The sequence below is a fragment of the Puccinia triticina genome, chromosome 15A (assembly GCF_026914185.1).
Source record: "Puccinia triticina chromosome 15A, complete sequence".
NCBI lineage: Eukaryota > Fungi > Basidiomycota > Pucciniomycetes > Pucciniales > Pucciniaceae > Puccinia > Puccinia triticina.
This window is the reverse complement of record NC_070572.1, coordinates 2155293-2170701: the sequence shown is the minus strand read 5'-3', so window position 1 is coordinate 2170701 and position 15409 is coordinate 2155293. Positions and strand designations below refer to the sequence as shown.

General features: G+C 51.2%; 1 protein-coding gene across 1 annotated transcript; it reads right to left on the bottom strand.

Moving 5' to 3' along the window:
- Positions 1-5098: 5098 nt before the first annotated feature.
- On the bottom strand, positions 5099-6212 carry PtA15_15A207 (uncharacterized protein; the record flags this gene model as incomplete). Its single annotated transcript, XM_053163390.1, has 3 exons — positions 5099-5185; positions 5235-5527; positions 6119-6212. 3 exons carry the CDS (start codon positions 6210-6212, stop codon positions 5099-5101), a joined length of 474 nt encoding a protein of 157 aa, XP_053027370.1.
- Between the last annotated feature and the right edge of the window lie 9197 nt (positions 6213-15409).

Below are 15409 nucleotides of genomic sequence, written 5' to 3'. Positions count from 1 at the left end.
CGACCAAAATTATTGCCTGGTGATTTTCCTAGTTACCTGTGAATAGAAGCCTTAATACCATCTCACCGCGGTACTCTTGCCTTCATAAAGTCAATGTCACTCTCACCTCCAATCTCAAGGTCCTTCCACCCCGCACGCGAGACATCCATTTACAAGTGAAAAAAGGCAGCACGGCATAATTCTCCTTTTTCACCATCGCTGTTATACCTGCAGAACTGTAATGAATGTTGCATATAAATTTGGCTTGGCAGTTCGACATTCATCTCATTTGTGAGGTTAGTTCATCAAGGCCATGTAAAGAACATGAGGAAAGGAAGGAACTGAGAACCACTCACACAGCAAGAATTTGACTGTCATCCTGTACCTACCAAAAGAGATATTATCCAGACTGATCCCCCGGCTACAAGCTGCCCACCCAACAAGCCAGCGCAGAACCATCCAATGTCTATTGATATGCCAAGTAACAGAAACTGGGGTAGGTTTGATAAACCAACGGAAAAATGTACCTGGTAATGAGTAATTATCTGACAACCGCTCATCCTGGTATGACGTGCATCTATCCAACCTGACACAAGTCAGGATAGCATGGTGAATGCAGTGATGATGGAATGATAAGGCGACTTTAAGGAGGAATCTGAGTTTACATCCGCTAGTAATGGAATTGCAAGGGTGGAACAAACACTATGTGTGCCTTCTTCAGCGGCTGCCACAACATTGTGGGAGCTGTTTTCCTCTCATGTATAGGGGTTATTGGCCCGAAAGAATTCACCTGAAGGAGAACTTTATAATTTGGTTGTTTCATACCTCTTAATGAACAGAGGTACAAGGGTCTGGGGTCACATTTCTGACTAATCTGGAATTGCTCACACTGTGAATGGAGCTTGACTGCATGAGGTGCATGTCCTATTAGTCACACCTGGAGCAATGCTAATCCTGTGACTGGCTTGATTGCAGGTGAAATGATATGGTAGAGAGGCAGCTCCTAGTTCTTTGGACTAGAGCTAAATTAAGTACATTCCATCCTCCTTTGTCGTCAAGGGACATGCGCGCTCACTGGCAGAATGATACACGCACAGAACAGAATTCAAGGTCTTACTAGGAGTACTTCAAAATTATGATTCTCAACTTGGCGAGGCATGGCAAGAGGGGTTGCTTGGCACTGGCAGTATATCATCCAGCACAGGACCAGCCTTTGTGATTCAGGCAGTTGTCCTGGCAAGATATGCCTGGCGGGGGAGTGAGTGGTGCTCATTCAGCACCGGTAGATTTGGTTTGGAAAGGATCAAAGGTGCACCACTTGCACCTTTTGACCAGCGTGCAAAGCTCATTGCAGGGTGGAGAATGCTGGCTTCCACAGAAGTGGAGTGCATGGCCGCTCCTATTCTCATGCAATAAGGGGTGAGAACCAGTCCCATAGACTGTGAGTGACCTTCTTGGCACCTGAGTTTGCTGGAGAGGGGGTGAGATGCTCTGTGACAAATGGACATGTGCGTCTGTTCAGAATGTGCAATTACTTGTGGTTGCCTTTCTGGAAGTGCCGCTGGAGGCGTGCATGAAGATTGTCAACCGATCATGGCCTCCTGCATGTCAGCGCCACTAAGTTTGGTGATGTGGCAATTTCTGCCAGCGGGTACATGGCCGCATGTGAGAGCGGTGATAGTTAATCATGACAAGTTGGGAACTTTCTGGCTTGGGTGGTGATAAAGGTGTGGGGAAGCTGTGCTTAGTCGGTAGGTTGGCTGTGCTTGAACTGGGTGGGGCAACATCCTTAACTGAGTGGAAAGAGAAGAGTCCGACAAGGACAAGGAGACGCAGATGTCCACCGTAACGTACGGCCGTACCTGACGGTGGACAGAGCCGAGGCCACCTACTAATCGGCAAGTGTTTGTTGGGGGCCGGTGCATAGGAAGCACCAGCAGAAGTTGGACCGTGAAAGGATTGCGGGGCCAATGGGGCACCCTGTAGTGCAATAACCAAACACTGTCAAACATGAGACTTGTGCAGTTTGGCACGGTTTGAGTGAGTAAGTGAAAGGGTAGTGGAGAAGATCCTCAATGCTTGAAAACCTGAAAGGGGAACCATCTGCTGAATGACGTACACAGGCAAGCAGCGAGGTCGGATGCCTCCCCTTTGTTGCAGTTTCACACACCATTGCCTACCTAGGTTGATATATCCTGGGGGGACGAATCTGCAGACTGGAGCGGGATTTCTGCTCATCTGCATCCTCATCTGCCTCACTTGGTTGCTTTCTGTCACGTTTTGCTGTCAATCGATCTCCTCAGCATGATCGAAGTAACTGGAAATGTTCATATGTCCAACACAAGTCCGGAAGATATATATGGTGCAGCAGACGAGATACATATAAAGACTTGCATAGTGTCGTATCAGTTACCGGACGATGTCTCCAGTTCAGCCCACCAACAGTACAACATAGTTCTTAAGTCAACTTCGGCACACGTGCCGGCCATACTATATGATTCCTGCACACAAGTTTTTTTCAGCGGCCAATTGATCACTCATCCCGATTCGAAGCCCCCAACTATCCTCGTTGAGCGTTCCAACTGGCAGGTACACCGTGGACACTTCCCGTTGGCACACGAATTCGAGGAGACCCACACGTTCGGGACGGCCTATGTAGTTAAGGTTGAATTATGTCCGATTTTGAGTTGTGTGCGCTGTGTTGAAGTAGTTGATACCAAAATGAATGTGGTAAGTTTATTCCTCCAGTGTGGGTCATTCAAGACCCTCTGTGTTTGCTCTCACTTGCGTAGTTGTGATTTGCTGGTTGTCAACACTGACTGGGAAATGTAGGCCAAGCGTGGTCACATCAGGTTCTCTGCTAAGCGGGCCCAAGCACACGAGTGCTTTCAAGCTCTTCGCCGAGGGGATACGATCAGGTTTGGTGGGACCACAACAAAGTTGTCAGGTAACGGGAGCAGGATGCTTGCCATAGGGGTGCGTGGTTGAGCCCCATGTATTCAAGGTCTTCGATGTCTGACTTGATGTTGTCTGCAGGTTGAGTATGCCTCGAAACTCGATAGGCGTGAGAAGACGGCCTATCAATTGAGAGCCAACCCAAAGAGGCGTTTTGACCTCCGAGTTCGCGATTGGAAAAACCCTTCCAGAAAGACGAGACGAGACCAGAGGAAGAAGATTCACCGTGATTACTTCTAGTCGTTGGCTTGCAGAGGTGAAATGGTGTGCCATGGAGCGATTGTATTCCAGCAATAAAACCATCCCGATCATGATTACACTTGTATATGTGCCTGCTTTACTCAAAGCCTGAGAACCATGATTGTATGGTGTTGTGTGGTAGAAGTTGGCAAATACGATGCCACTCCGTGTTGTAGAAAATTGAGCATGGTTTGGCAGCTTCATCAGTGGTCTGCTGGATTGTAGGATCCAATTTTGATCCGATGTTGCACTGATGACCTGGCGCTGGCGGAAACACAAGCCTCCTGAGGGCAGAGACGCAGCCCGTGAGATGGGGGTAAAGATTTCTGGATCATATTCGCAAGAGACTAAGGAGGTACAGTTGGGTGAGGAACACGAAAGGCCAAACACAGCAGAATCGTAGCACTATTTACAACTCAGGCGCGGACCTTTTCACCGGACAATCATATCGTGTATGTATCTAATTGCCCAAAATGGGTAGGATCAGTCTAATCTGCAGTGAGTGTCAGGTACCTGTAATTGTAGTGGCCGTATGTGGCATAAGGAAAGGTGAAGTGGGTTTCAAAGTCTTCCAATGATTAAGGAAGTCGGTCGTTATGGCTTCTGCGAGCTCATATCGAGTCGGGACTTTTACAGATGCGAGAGAGCAAATCTTGTCTGGAGATCGGAAGACAGGAGCGAACATCTTGACTAGGTATGCCGAAACACATTTCCAAATGGGTTCTTCGCAGTTGTGTGTTGTTGCGGAGTGCTGCTTGATGATGGACATTGCTTGGATAAATGTCATGCAGGTCGAGGCCCCGGCTATCCGATGGTCCCTCGAAGTGATAAACAGCCCGCGAACGCCACCAAGGATGAAATAAACTAGTGGCTGGAAGTTTTGCTTCTTCTGATAACTTTGGAGGTGTCGAGCTGCGTCTGCCGGGAAGGGAGCCAAAGCAGATGAAGCTGGCTCAATCCGGGATACTGTGTCATCGGGGTTGTTGGTGGGAACTCTATTGGCACGGTTGTTTGCCTTCTTTTGCGCTGCTGTCAAGGGCGCCTCGCTGAGGGAGTGTGTTTGCAAAATGATGTAGGCCATCATGACGTCTATGATAATGTTGCGAAAGTCGTGAAGAACATCAACCGAGTGCATGCGTTGGGTTGGCGGAACGGAACTGTTGCTCGGGTCTGCAGGCGGATCAAAAGTGGATGATGAATGTTTTAAAGTCTCGAGGTAAGCAAGTGCTCGAACACCTGTAGTGAGGTGATTATCCGTGGGGTTGGAGCTGGCCGGTGCGGGGTTGAAGATGTTATCGGCGGTCATTTCCACCGATGCGGCGACGATCTTGGCCCAGTCGGTGGTGACATGTTGAGGTGGGTGATGTAGGCGGTACAAGCAACGGACAAGGATGGACTTGGGATGTTGGGTCCTTCTGGTAGTGGGAATGAATGAGCCGGGTGGGAGGGTGTGATCCTGGTCACCAAAGTGGGTGAGTAGTGGAAAGTCGAGTAAATCTGGACAATACCATTGCTCATTTTTCGAAGGACTGAGAAATTCGTCCGCTGGGGATAAGAAGCAGGAAGATGGTCAGTTGACCCACAGAATATTGCATAAGCAATGCACATTCAAACTCACCAAGAGATATAATTGTCTGGATCCACGAAGTGTAGGAGCATGACGTGCGTCCCAAGTGGAAGGAGGCGGAAGGGGGAGGTGTTTGCTGAAATGCTTGGGCGCAGTGTTGGAGTAAGGGCGACATTGATTTCCAAGTCGCGACATACTTAGACCAGGATGGTTTGGATCCAGCAACCTCTTGACTAACATCAATTACCTGTGTTCGGATTGCGTCGGACTTGATGATAGTCAGGTGGGGAAGTGGTGCGCTGGAAGCCGGTGCGGATCCTTGAGTTTGAGGCTGATGAGGATCGGTTGTGGTAGGATTCAATGGACCGCTGGCAGGAGCCGAGGAGCTAAGGTGAAGCGGCACGGGTGATTTGGGTTCACCAGATCGTGTGTTATCTGCTGAGGCTTGGTCATGAGTTGGGAGTGGTAGGTGGCTGTGTGCTATAAGGGGGACTCCCACGTCTGGAGTGAGGTTTGAGGCAGTAGAGCCGGATGTGTCGGCGGCAGTTCTAGTAAGTGGCGAGAGAGGTGTACCGTCGGTCTCTGAGCGGCTGCCGGGTGTTGGTGGCTCGACGGTTTCTTTTGCGTTTAGCGGGGGTATGCCGGGGGCTGATCCACCGCTGCCAGTCTCCTGTGGCGGATCTTCCCAAAGAGATGGCTGATGGTTAGTAGTGGTTGTGGTGAGGAGACCTGCTTGGGCGGTCAGAGTCGCAGGCGGAATTGGCGCTGGGGGAGTGCTGGAAGCTGCTGGGGTCTTGGCAAGCAGATCAACTGGTTTGACAGATGATTTATGTTTTACTCGTTTGGTGGTTGTCCTCTTCCGCGTAGGCTTCCCCAATGAAACTGGTGTGGTCAAGGGGCTGTTTGGTTGCGCGATCTTGAGATCCTCATCATCGGGGACAGCGCCGGTTTCCTCCCACGCTGTTGGAGAGCGTCCAGAATGTCAGTGACCAACTAGGGGTGGTGGTAATCGGGAGGGAGAAGGAGGGACTCACTGCGCTTGCTTCGAGTGAGGGAAGAGGCTAAGTCTTGAGCCTTGCGTTTGCAGCTGCGCGGTAGCTTGAGGGCAAGAATTGCTTGAGCTGATCGCTCGGCAGCTTCAATGCATCGATTGAACTCCTCTCCAGTAATTTCCTGGATTTCAGTTGGGAGGACCGATTCTTCAGGATTCAGAGTGGTGGGGGGCGGCAGCGGGAGGTTCTGAAGGGCAAACTCGGTGAAAGAAGGTGCCGGGAGTGGTGCTTTGGGACAATTTTGTTCCAGGTCCTGGTCAGCTGTAACGATGGCGGATTAGCTTTGTTGCAAAAGTTGGGTAAGCATGAGCGAGAAACGACATACTGGGAGGTGGTGTGGAAGACAAGCCTATCCGATGAACATGGAGTGGGGCAGGGGCAGGCTGGGTGGATAGGTGGGACACATCGGGAGTACTCATCTTTTTCAGGGGAGACTAGACTTGGCGGCAGCAGAAAGTGAGTTTTGGATGTGAGTTTGAGGGAGGGAGGAAGGAAGAGGAGAAGCCGTCCTGGGAGGAATGGGGCGTGAACGAGGAGTGGCGGGTATATATGGGTTGTAGCCAAGGCGGGCGATTGGCCTTTGTGGGGCCGGAGTGTGTGAGGCCTTTGTAGGTGACATTCAACTTCTGCCTTTGAGAGGATGTGCGCTGGCGAATCATTCTGGTGACCGAGCACCGCGCGGCTCATGAATGAGGATCTAATCAATTTTCTGCGCTTGTAGATGCTGAGAGCACCTGCATATTACTCAAAGACTGGCTGGCCTGCTGCCCAACCTCAACCTAATCCGCAGGCCACTAGCTGACCACTAGCGTGTGTGTGCTGAGGTTTGGTGGACGGTGGATTGGGCCAAACACCCATGGTGGATGGGTCAGATGGCATGGTTGATGGCTGCGCAGGCGAAGTGAAATAAGCGAGCGTGTGACACCATTGCACCTCAGACAGTCCTGGGCGAACGGGATATCATGATCTGGAGATGTCCACCGTGACGTTCGGCCGAACGTCACGGTGGACACTGATATGCGAGGATCTCAGATGTTGCATGGTGATTGTGCAGGACCGTAGGAGGGTGACCGACTGCTATCTTTCTTAGGGGGAGAGGACTGACGCCGTCAAGTTTGGTGGTACATGGAGCATTGCACACTGCTAAGAGCGGTAGCAGTGTTGTTAATGAGATCCTTTGAACTGGTAGAAAGTGCAGAGCGCCGATCAGGAGATGTTATAGCCCCGATGCCCAACTAAAGGGCTCACAGTTGGATCAATGTGGGACGATGGGGTTCCAGTTGCACGGGGCTGCAGCCACCGATAAGGCCATGTTACTCAGCCCCTGTCCACCGTGATGTTCGGCCGAACGTCATGGTGGACATCGGCTATGGTGGGCAGCTGGCGAGGAACTGTCACGCGCTTTTAAACCTCTACTTAAGTCACGGTACGTCAACTGATGCAAAGTGGACTGTGAGGCATCAGATGCAGGCAAACAAGTATGAAGTGATATGCGCATGTGGATCATGCCGACACATACATGTGAAACAACCCAGCCAGAAGAAACCACGAAGGTGGAGGAGAAGACGCGCAGCGGGCATTTAGCACCCCGTGCTTGGTACCGCACAGGGACCCACCCTTACCAGATGACAAGGTACGAGTGGCAGGTTAGCAGATAATACGGGCATTTGAGCAGTAGGACACCTGAGGGTGTTGTGGATTTCACTGACCACATGGAATGCGGCTGTTTGGGTGGCTCCAAAAATCAGAGTATCTCCAGCCTTCCGCGCAGGAGTAAACGGCAGCCGTGAGCGGCTGAATTCATGTTTCACGGTACTTATGTAGCATTGGCGTACATTCAAAAGTGTAGGCAAACTGACGAATCCATGCGGATGGACCGGGCTGCGGATGTGCAGCTCAACCACCAGGTGGGCTGGTCGCCTCTCCCCTGCGTCCTTGTGTGATCGAGGTGCTTGATTGTCTTGTCACCCACGAGACGTGTTGCAGCATGTGAACAGTGTGTGGGATAGGTTGTTCAGGGCAGATGTGGTACTCACTGCTTGTCCACCCTGATGTTCGGCCGAACGTCAGGGTGGACAGCCTCCATCAGGCCACGCGCCAATTGGGCGTCAAGCAGCCAGCCACAATGTCCACCGCTACGTTCGGCCGAACGTGAGGGTGGACAAGTACAGGGAACCGCGGGTGATTTTCCACAGGCAAATTGAATCCCGCGCTGGGTAGACACACGACAGCTTCCCCACCGTATCACTAAGGTGACTCAAGTCTTGTCATTTCTTATGGTCACGTATAACCAACCCCTCTTCGGAACTAGAATTACAGACATATCCCATCATTCCCAAAGACACAACCCTTCAACTGTCTACCTGCATTGACGCGCCAGGTCCCGATCCAGGATTGCCCCCCGCGCTTCCACTGGGCCCAGCGGGCGCTGTGTGGCTTGATGTTGGCCCTTGATTGGACAAGTTTGATCCCAACGTTCCGGCGGGCGAGCAGATCTCTTTCAGCTTCCCGGCGATCACGTCAAGACCTATCGGTTCAACCTTCGACAAAGTATCCTGCTCGTACCTACTGAGGAGACTCCAGTAGGTGTTTCGATAGCAATCACGCGGCAGGCCTCGCGGGACCCCAACAATCCCCTTGGACCTTTTGATGTTGCGTTTCGAGCGAGAATAGATCTTGGCGTGGGTCGCAACGGTTTGCCGGTGGTGCGCCTGAGCCTGGACCATCTTGTCAATGGAGTGGAGAATGGTGGTGAGGTCGTCGCTTCTCCATTCAGGGACGACGGAAATCGGCAGGTTTTCCGCCCCGCCGTCTTCGATGTCCGAGCCGCAGCCCTTCTGCTCCACGATATGTGCCAGTGCAAAATTCTGTGCGAAGATCTTGTCTACCATTGAGCATCTGTTGTCCTTAATCTGGGTAATCATTCGGACGCAGAACATTGGTCAGTGTCACACTCTTTGAGGCTGCTGCGCAGAATTTCTTTATGAATCCGTTGCTTACCTTCTTGCGCCATCGTTGGTATTGGTCCTTCGCCGCTCGTTCACTCTTGATCCGGTCGTACTCATCGAGAGGCATGTCTTGAAATTCTCGCAGCTCTCGGGATTTTGTTTGGAGCCACCTGTGGATGATCGCAGGCGCTTCGCCCGCTTGCTTGTCGCTGACAGGAGTCGTTCGGCGAATCCACTCCACCGCCTTGATTGCAAGTAAGTCAACGACGGCCGAATTCCACCCAGACGCATCACCTGGCCCCTTTTCCCATTGGAAGGTCGCCCTAGATATTCCCGACAACGCTAGGGCTCTCTCAACATCGGCCTGTGTTTGCTGACTGACCGGCTTGCAGCCCTTTGCAGAACGTTTGACAACAGCTGACGTGAATGGCGGTAAGACTATGTTTCGTCGGATCTCTTTTTCGGCGAGCGTAACGTAGTGGTCAATTTCGGCAGCGCTCCTGCCGGATAGAGCTTCACGAACTCGGTCCAGCTGGGTGAGTATGACCTGACTTCTATTGTCAACCCAATACTGATCGGCTAGCTCTTTCTCAGTCGGAGTGCGGGGATACTCTTGAGGCTTCTCCGGATAGCCAAGGAAGAACTTAATGAATCCTTGGATACTTCGTGAGTACTTGTCGCAGTGCTCAGTTAGCGCCCCCTTCTCCGCGATTCGATTGGCACGTCGTCCACTCCGTTTTTTGCCGTCCGTCTCCTCCGCTTCGTTCCTAGCTTTCCTTGCGTTCTCCACCACAAACTTTGGGTCTAACTGTGACACATCAGCAACCTCGGCTGGCGACTTTGGTGCCTCCGCAGGACGATTGCCTGGACGGGTAAAATCCATCAGCTACCTTGTCATGTGTCCGGAGTTGTAGTGGTCATACAGAATAGTAGAATTTTACTTGCCCTCCGTATCGGTGTGCATACCAGACTCACCCGCAGAACCGGCTCCGCCTGCCTGGAACGCTGGCACAAGGCGATCCACAAGAGCAGAAATCCATTCCTCGTCTGGACCAGGAGGGGGGGGTACATTGCCCTGCTGATTATCTGCAGGTGTCGTGTGACTCATAGATGACGCTCGCACTAATAGTAATGATCGACAGGTGCCAGCTCAATGGCCTCGTAGCAGAGTAAGTGGTTGCTCGGGTGGGGGGAAAGAGTCGGGCGGTGTAAGGTAGATGTTTAACGAGGCACCTCAGAAGTGAGACTGCGGCAAAAAGAGGTATGAATTGTGTTGCAACTCAGGCAGAAGAGTGAAATATCTGGGTAATTTCGAGATCAGGACACAGTTGCAGCTGGCATACAACATAGGGACAAAGGAGATTCCCATGCAATCAAAACCTGGAAGGACTACGGGGTGACTTTGCACAAGAATCCAGACATGCTGATCAAGCCCACCCCGGCTGGCCCGACAATCTTCCTAGAATATCCAACGGCTCCCTTTGATCCATCGCTAATAAAAATCTTCCACTAGGCTCTCCCAGCCCTGATGCACACACACACGCACAAAGAATCCCCGTCAGATATGGGACACAAAACAAACACAATTGAATAGAAAGGACACTGACGGAGGTCCCCAATCCAACCGCACTTATTGTAGTTGAGGCAACCCCGAATGTTCCCGCAACGTTCCGCATAATAGCCACATGCCCGATGACCCGATTCTCCCCTATTACAACCGACGCATCGTGATCGGCCTTGACCAGCCGACAATTGAGATCCGGATATTCCCCATACGGATCTTCGATCCTTTGTAGTTCTTTGAATGGGTTCACAACCAACCAACTCCGCTGAGGTGTTTGGTCAGATTGGAATATCTGCTCTATCTGACCAAATCGCTGATCCTTGCCCAGATGAAACTCCACTAGGCTGTTCCCTTCGTGATGCTGCCTGGCCGTGAAAGTTTTGCGGTCAATCTGACTGCTTCGGATGACTTCCACGGCTGGATTTAAGTTGAGCAGAGCTTGAGTCAACACAAGCTTGGTTCGTGTGCCCTCTACTCCGGAGACCGCCCGTCTCCACTTCTGTAACATGGGCGGATCTAGTATCAATCTTCCCCGTGTTCCCGTGTCCGCATTGGCCTCTTCCAACGAGCTGTTGATGGCTGGTGTGTTGTTGAGTACCAAACCAAAGTTTGAATTGACATGCCACTTGTGCAACAAAGTCTTGGGAATATCGTCTGAGGAAAGCACAGCAACTCAAGCATGTCAGTAGATGTAGCGAGTAGTCACAGCCAGGAAAACAAACACAAACCGGGGTGGTGGTTTGTGGATAACCTCTGCAACAAGCCATTGATCCGCTCTTGCGCCCATGCTGCTGTTGATCGTGGAGGCCCAAACCGCCTAATAACATCGGAGAAGTGTTGGGTGAGATGCAAATTCGGCTTGCTGGGCTCTCCAGGCCAGCCTTTCTGCAGGCAACTTCGATAACCCAAGATCAAATTATCAAGTTCTTTTAGGTCCTTGCCCAATATCTTTGGCAGAGTGAGGAAATGGGCGATCTGCGACAATGTGGAGGTTGAATCTAACAGCGCCGAGATTCTGGTTTCGCTTTCCTGGGTGCCAGCTTCCTTGATTGATTTTACCCAAAGTGGGATGAGAGCCATGGGATAGTAGACTTTGTACAGGATCAACCACTCGGCCGCCTTCAGTGAGCCGTGGCTTGCCGAGCCCAAGTTCCGAGGGACTCTATCAATCCAGGATGGAAGAATAGTATGCATAATGGTGCGTCGCACAACATCCAATTCCTCTGGCAAGAGCTTGGGGCGCTTCTCGTCTTCAACCGGGGCACATGTTCTTTGAATGTTCCGTTGACGCCCCGTGACCGTGTGTTCACTGCCAGTATCCTCCCCAGAATTGGTCAAATCCTCCTCAGAATACTTATTGTAGAGTGTTTTCTTCCTTAGTCGAAGCGCGTAGGAATGCGTAGACGTGGACGACGAGTCTGACCTTGCGTGAGCACCGGATGGGGACGCTTGCAAGGACTCGAGGTTACTTGCATCACCGACAGCAGATGTCAATCGACGGCTCCTTTTGCTAGGTCGATTGACAGCGGCGGTTTCTGTGGTTGAGTCCTCCAGTTTCCTTTTACCCTTCGATTTTCTTGATGATCGAACCCGCTCGTTGAAAGGCGCCTCCGTATACGACTGGTCGTTCTGCCATGCTTCATCAAGCTCCTGCATTGACGACAAAAGTGCCCCAGCAGCAGGCAGAGACAGGAATCGGATGCTGTGGTCTTTCAAATCCCCAAGAACCAACGCGTGCATCAGCTCAATGGAACAGTGCTGGATGGGTCGCCAATAAGGCAACTCGTTCAGGACACTCCATCGCGCACCCGTCCGTTTGGCGAATTTTTTACGCTCCGTGAAGTTTTGGATTGCCTTCCAGTCAGACGCGTTGCGCAAGTGCTCCTCATCCGTGCGGACAGGAAAGTTGCCGGTATCGGTCTCATCTATGTTGTCCTTTGTAAGCAGACAAAAAGAACAGAACAGGCTTGCCGCGTGACTCCCAAATCCGGCAGTCTTTCGAAGCGCTGGTAAGTCCGCAATTAGTGGGAAGATGGCAGCACGAATCTTCCTCCCAGAGGTATGGAGACTCGTAGATTGAAAGAAGACACCGGTCCAGAATTCTTTCAGCTCTACAACAAGAGGCTCCAAGACGTGGTTTATTTCCTCAAGTCTTGGTTCCTTGGGGCCGGGAATTATCCCAAACAGGAAAACATTCTCCAGCTTGTACCGATGAGCTGGCGGGAGGTTCAGGCATACTAAGATTATTGCCCCAACGGATGTGTGCTTGCCGAGATTTGAGCTTCCTTCGGGGCCAAACCAGTCGAGATACAAGCTGAAGACAAGGTTTCCAGAATAATGCGTATACTTTCCTGTGCCATCGTCTGAGTTGGGAAAATTCCGCCAGGTATGACCATGCCAGACGTCTTCCATAGGTTGATCTTCCTGCCAGTTGCTAGCTGCCAGACTGCACTCCAACAAGGCCTCAAAACACAGTTGCAAGAGGCGTCTTTGTAACCAAGACTTCAGAGTTACGTAGGTGAATGTTCGATCAGGGGTCTCTCGTCCGCGGGAATTGACCTTGTAAAGCATCCGGTCACACGTTGGGGCGAGTTGCTGTGACTCAGCCCACTTGCAATACCCTTGTTTAGGCGATAAGAAGGGCTCCGTACATCTTTTCTCACGGCCATGTACAGCGGCCATCGGGTACAGTTTGAAGCATCTGGTGCAACATACCTGACTGGTCAATTCGGGGTTCAAGCGGAGCCGATGGAAGACGGCCTCTTGGGTCTTGGGGATTTGTTCGACGATAGCTGAGGTATCGATCCTTCTCGGAAGTGTTGAGCTCCATATATTACCAAGCAACACGACATTCTCCCGTGCAGCATTCAAGAAATCCACTGCCCCGCGTTTACTGAGTTTGTTCGAAAATACCAACTTCACCATTTGCATCATCACCTGCTTGCAAAAGCCCTCCTCCAGATACACCTTTGTGGCATCGGTGGTGGCTGCTGAGACAGAAGTTGAGGCCTGCGGAGATCCGTCAAATGATGGTATTTCAGCAGCGCGCTTCTCAACCTCAGAGAAACAATAATTCTGGTGTGGAATGCTACTCACGAGCCTTGTGTTCAGGTATCCTGCTGAATCAGTTGATTGAACCACTGAGTTGGCCAACTCTAGAGCCGCTCGACTCTGGTGCTTCTCGAAAACCCTTTTCGTCACAACCCTGCCCTGGACAATTCCTCTGCCCTCCTCCTCGTGTTGCATGAACTTGCACCCCGCGGGTTCACAAAGGCAGACGTAGGCGGGTTTGTTCACCATACTGAAGATCAGACCGTGCTATACTATAGTAGTTTGTCGGTACTTTTGCTTTGAAATAGATCAAGATGAGCTACTAATGGAACGGGGAGTTTCCTGCACAACCAATGTTATCTGTTGCACGAATCAGGTCGGTGCGGATGGTTGGTGTGAAGTAACAGCATGCCAAGTGGCTCTACAGAGCCACTCGGCATGCGGTGTTACTTGGCCGCTGCATACACAGTTCTGTGATGCACCGCGTGGCCCTACCCTTGGTCCATCATGCTACCCTGTACATAACACACAGCCAAGACGACTCCTATGTGACACATGCAAATGCCCTTTGATGCCTCGCATGTGATTGTACTGCTGTATCAAACAGGATATATTTAAGTATGTCCGATTAGATGTCAAGTCGAGCTGTGTAGCACGACTGCTACACATCTCATGAGCTCTCACCCTTAACTCCACCATTCCATTGCGGGCGCACAAATGTAATTGATGAAGTTACACCCACCTTAACTCATCCGCTTGCTGTATGGAAATTGACCTCCTGGGGTCCTTCCGACGTGTGTAAGAGGGCCGGACCCCTTTTGATGTTAGTGATGAAGTGGTTAGCGTTGGAGGGCAAAAGCCTCTCATGCTTTTCTGCACACCCACAGGTGAAGCGATTGGACCACAGTCTCACTGCCAACACCATTCGAACATCTGATAATATCTACTCATTCGACCAAACACCAGAGATGAAGAACACTTTTGAATTCAACCCTTCCCAGCTTCGGTGGCTGCAAGAGAAGCAGAAACTTGTTGATTCAGAAATGGAGAGGATCGAAAGGGAAACGGCTGGCAATCATAACGACTGGACCAATTGGAACCTTGCTTATGGGTTTCAGGCCAAGTTGTACGCAGATGGGCAAAGCATGAAGATACCTCAATCCGCAGTTCCAAATGTGACCGCGACATGGAACGCAATCAGGAATCGAGCGGGAAAGGGTATGTGCAGGAGGCAAGCCGCTCCCTCTCATTGACTGAATTTTTGACCTTCAACCCGCCTCCTCTAGGACCTGTTAGCTTCCAGGACGAATTCCCAGTCCACGAATGAATCAGACATCGACTTGGAGGGCCATAGACAAACGGAACACTAGGGTGAGGTTTGGATTGTTCTATCACCCAGCAAAGTCCTGCCGTGCTGACCACATGGATCCCACCACACAGTGCACAACCCCATGTGATCAATCATTTGCCACAGGATCCAGAGCTATCAGCTGTCAAAAAAAACCCCTGCTGGGAATCCCCTGTATTGTCTCAGAATTCCCTTGCAAATCTGCCCGTCAGCCACGTAATCCCATTACTCCCAAGTGAATATGTATCCTGTTCCCAAGTGATACAGATTCAAATCTGAAACATCTTCATGGCAGTGAGGTCTCTCTCTAGAGATGCCGGATCCATGGTGTTCTTGGTTTTTTGGCCCGCTGGCAAGCAGTGCCAACATGTGGCCTGATAGAGGGTGGCACATGCATCCTCTGATCTCCTCATGTCCCCTTCTCTACTGCTGTGGTCTGCCTGAAGTGAATATCTATGTGGGACATGATAACACCCCTGCTCGATTATGTCCTATGCCGTCAATGTGCGTTCCCCAAAAGTGGTCTACACACCGGCCAGCAGGCATAAGGTGGCTTGTCTGCCCTGACGAGTGAGTTAAATGTGTTGGCACAGATCACCAACCAGCCCCATGCACCAAGATGACTTATATAGGTTTCGGTGAAAGGTCAGTTGGTCCCACCATGTAAGGTTGCCTGCTTTCAGATGGGGCGGAATCATATTCACT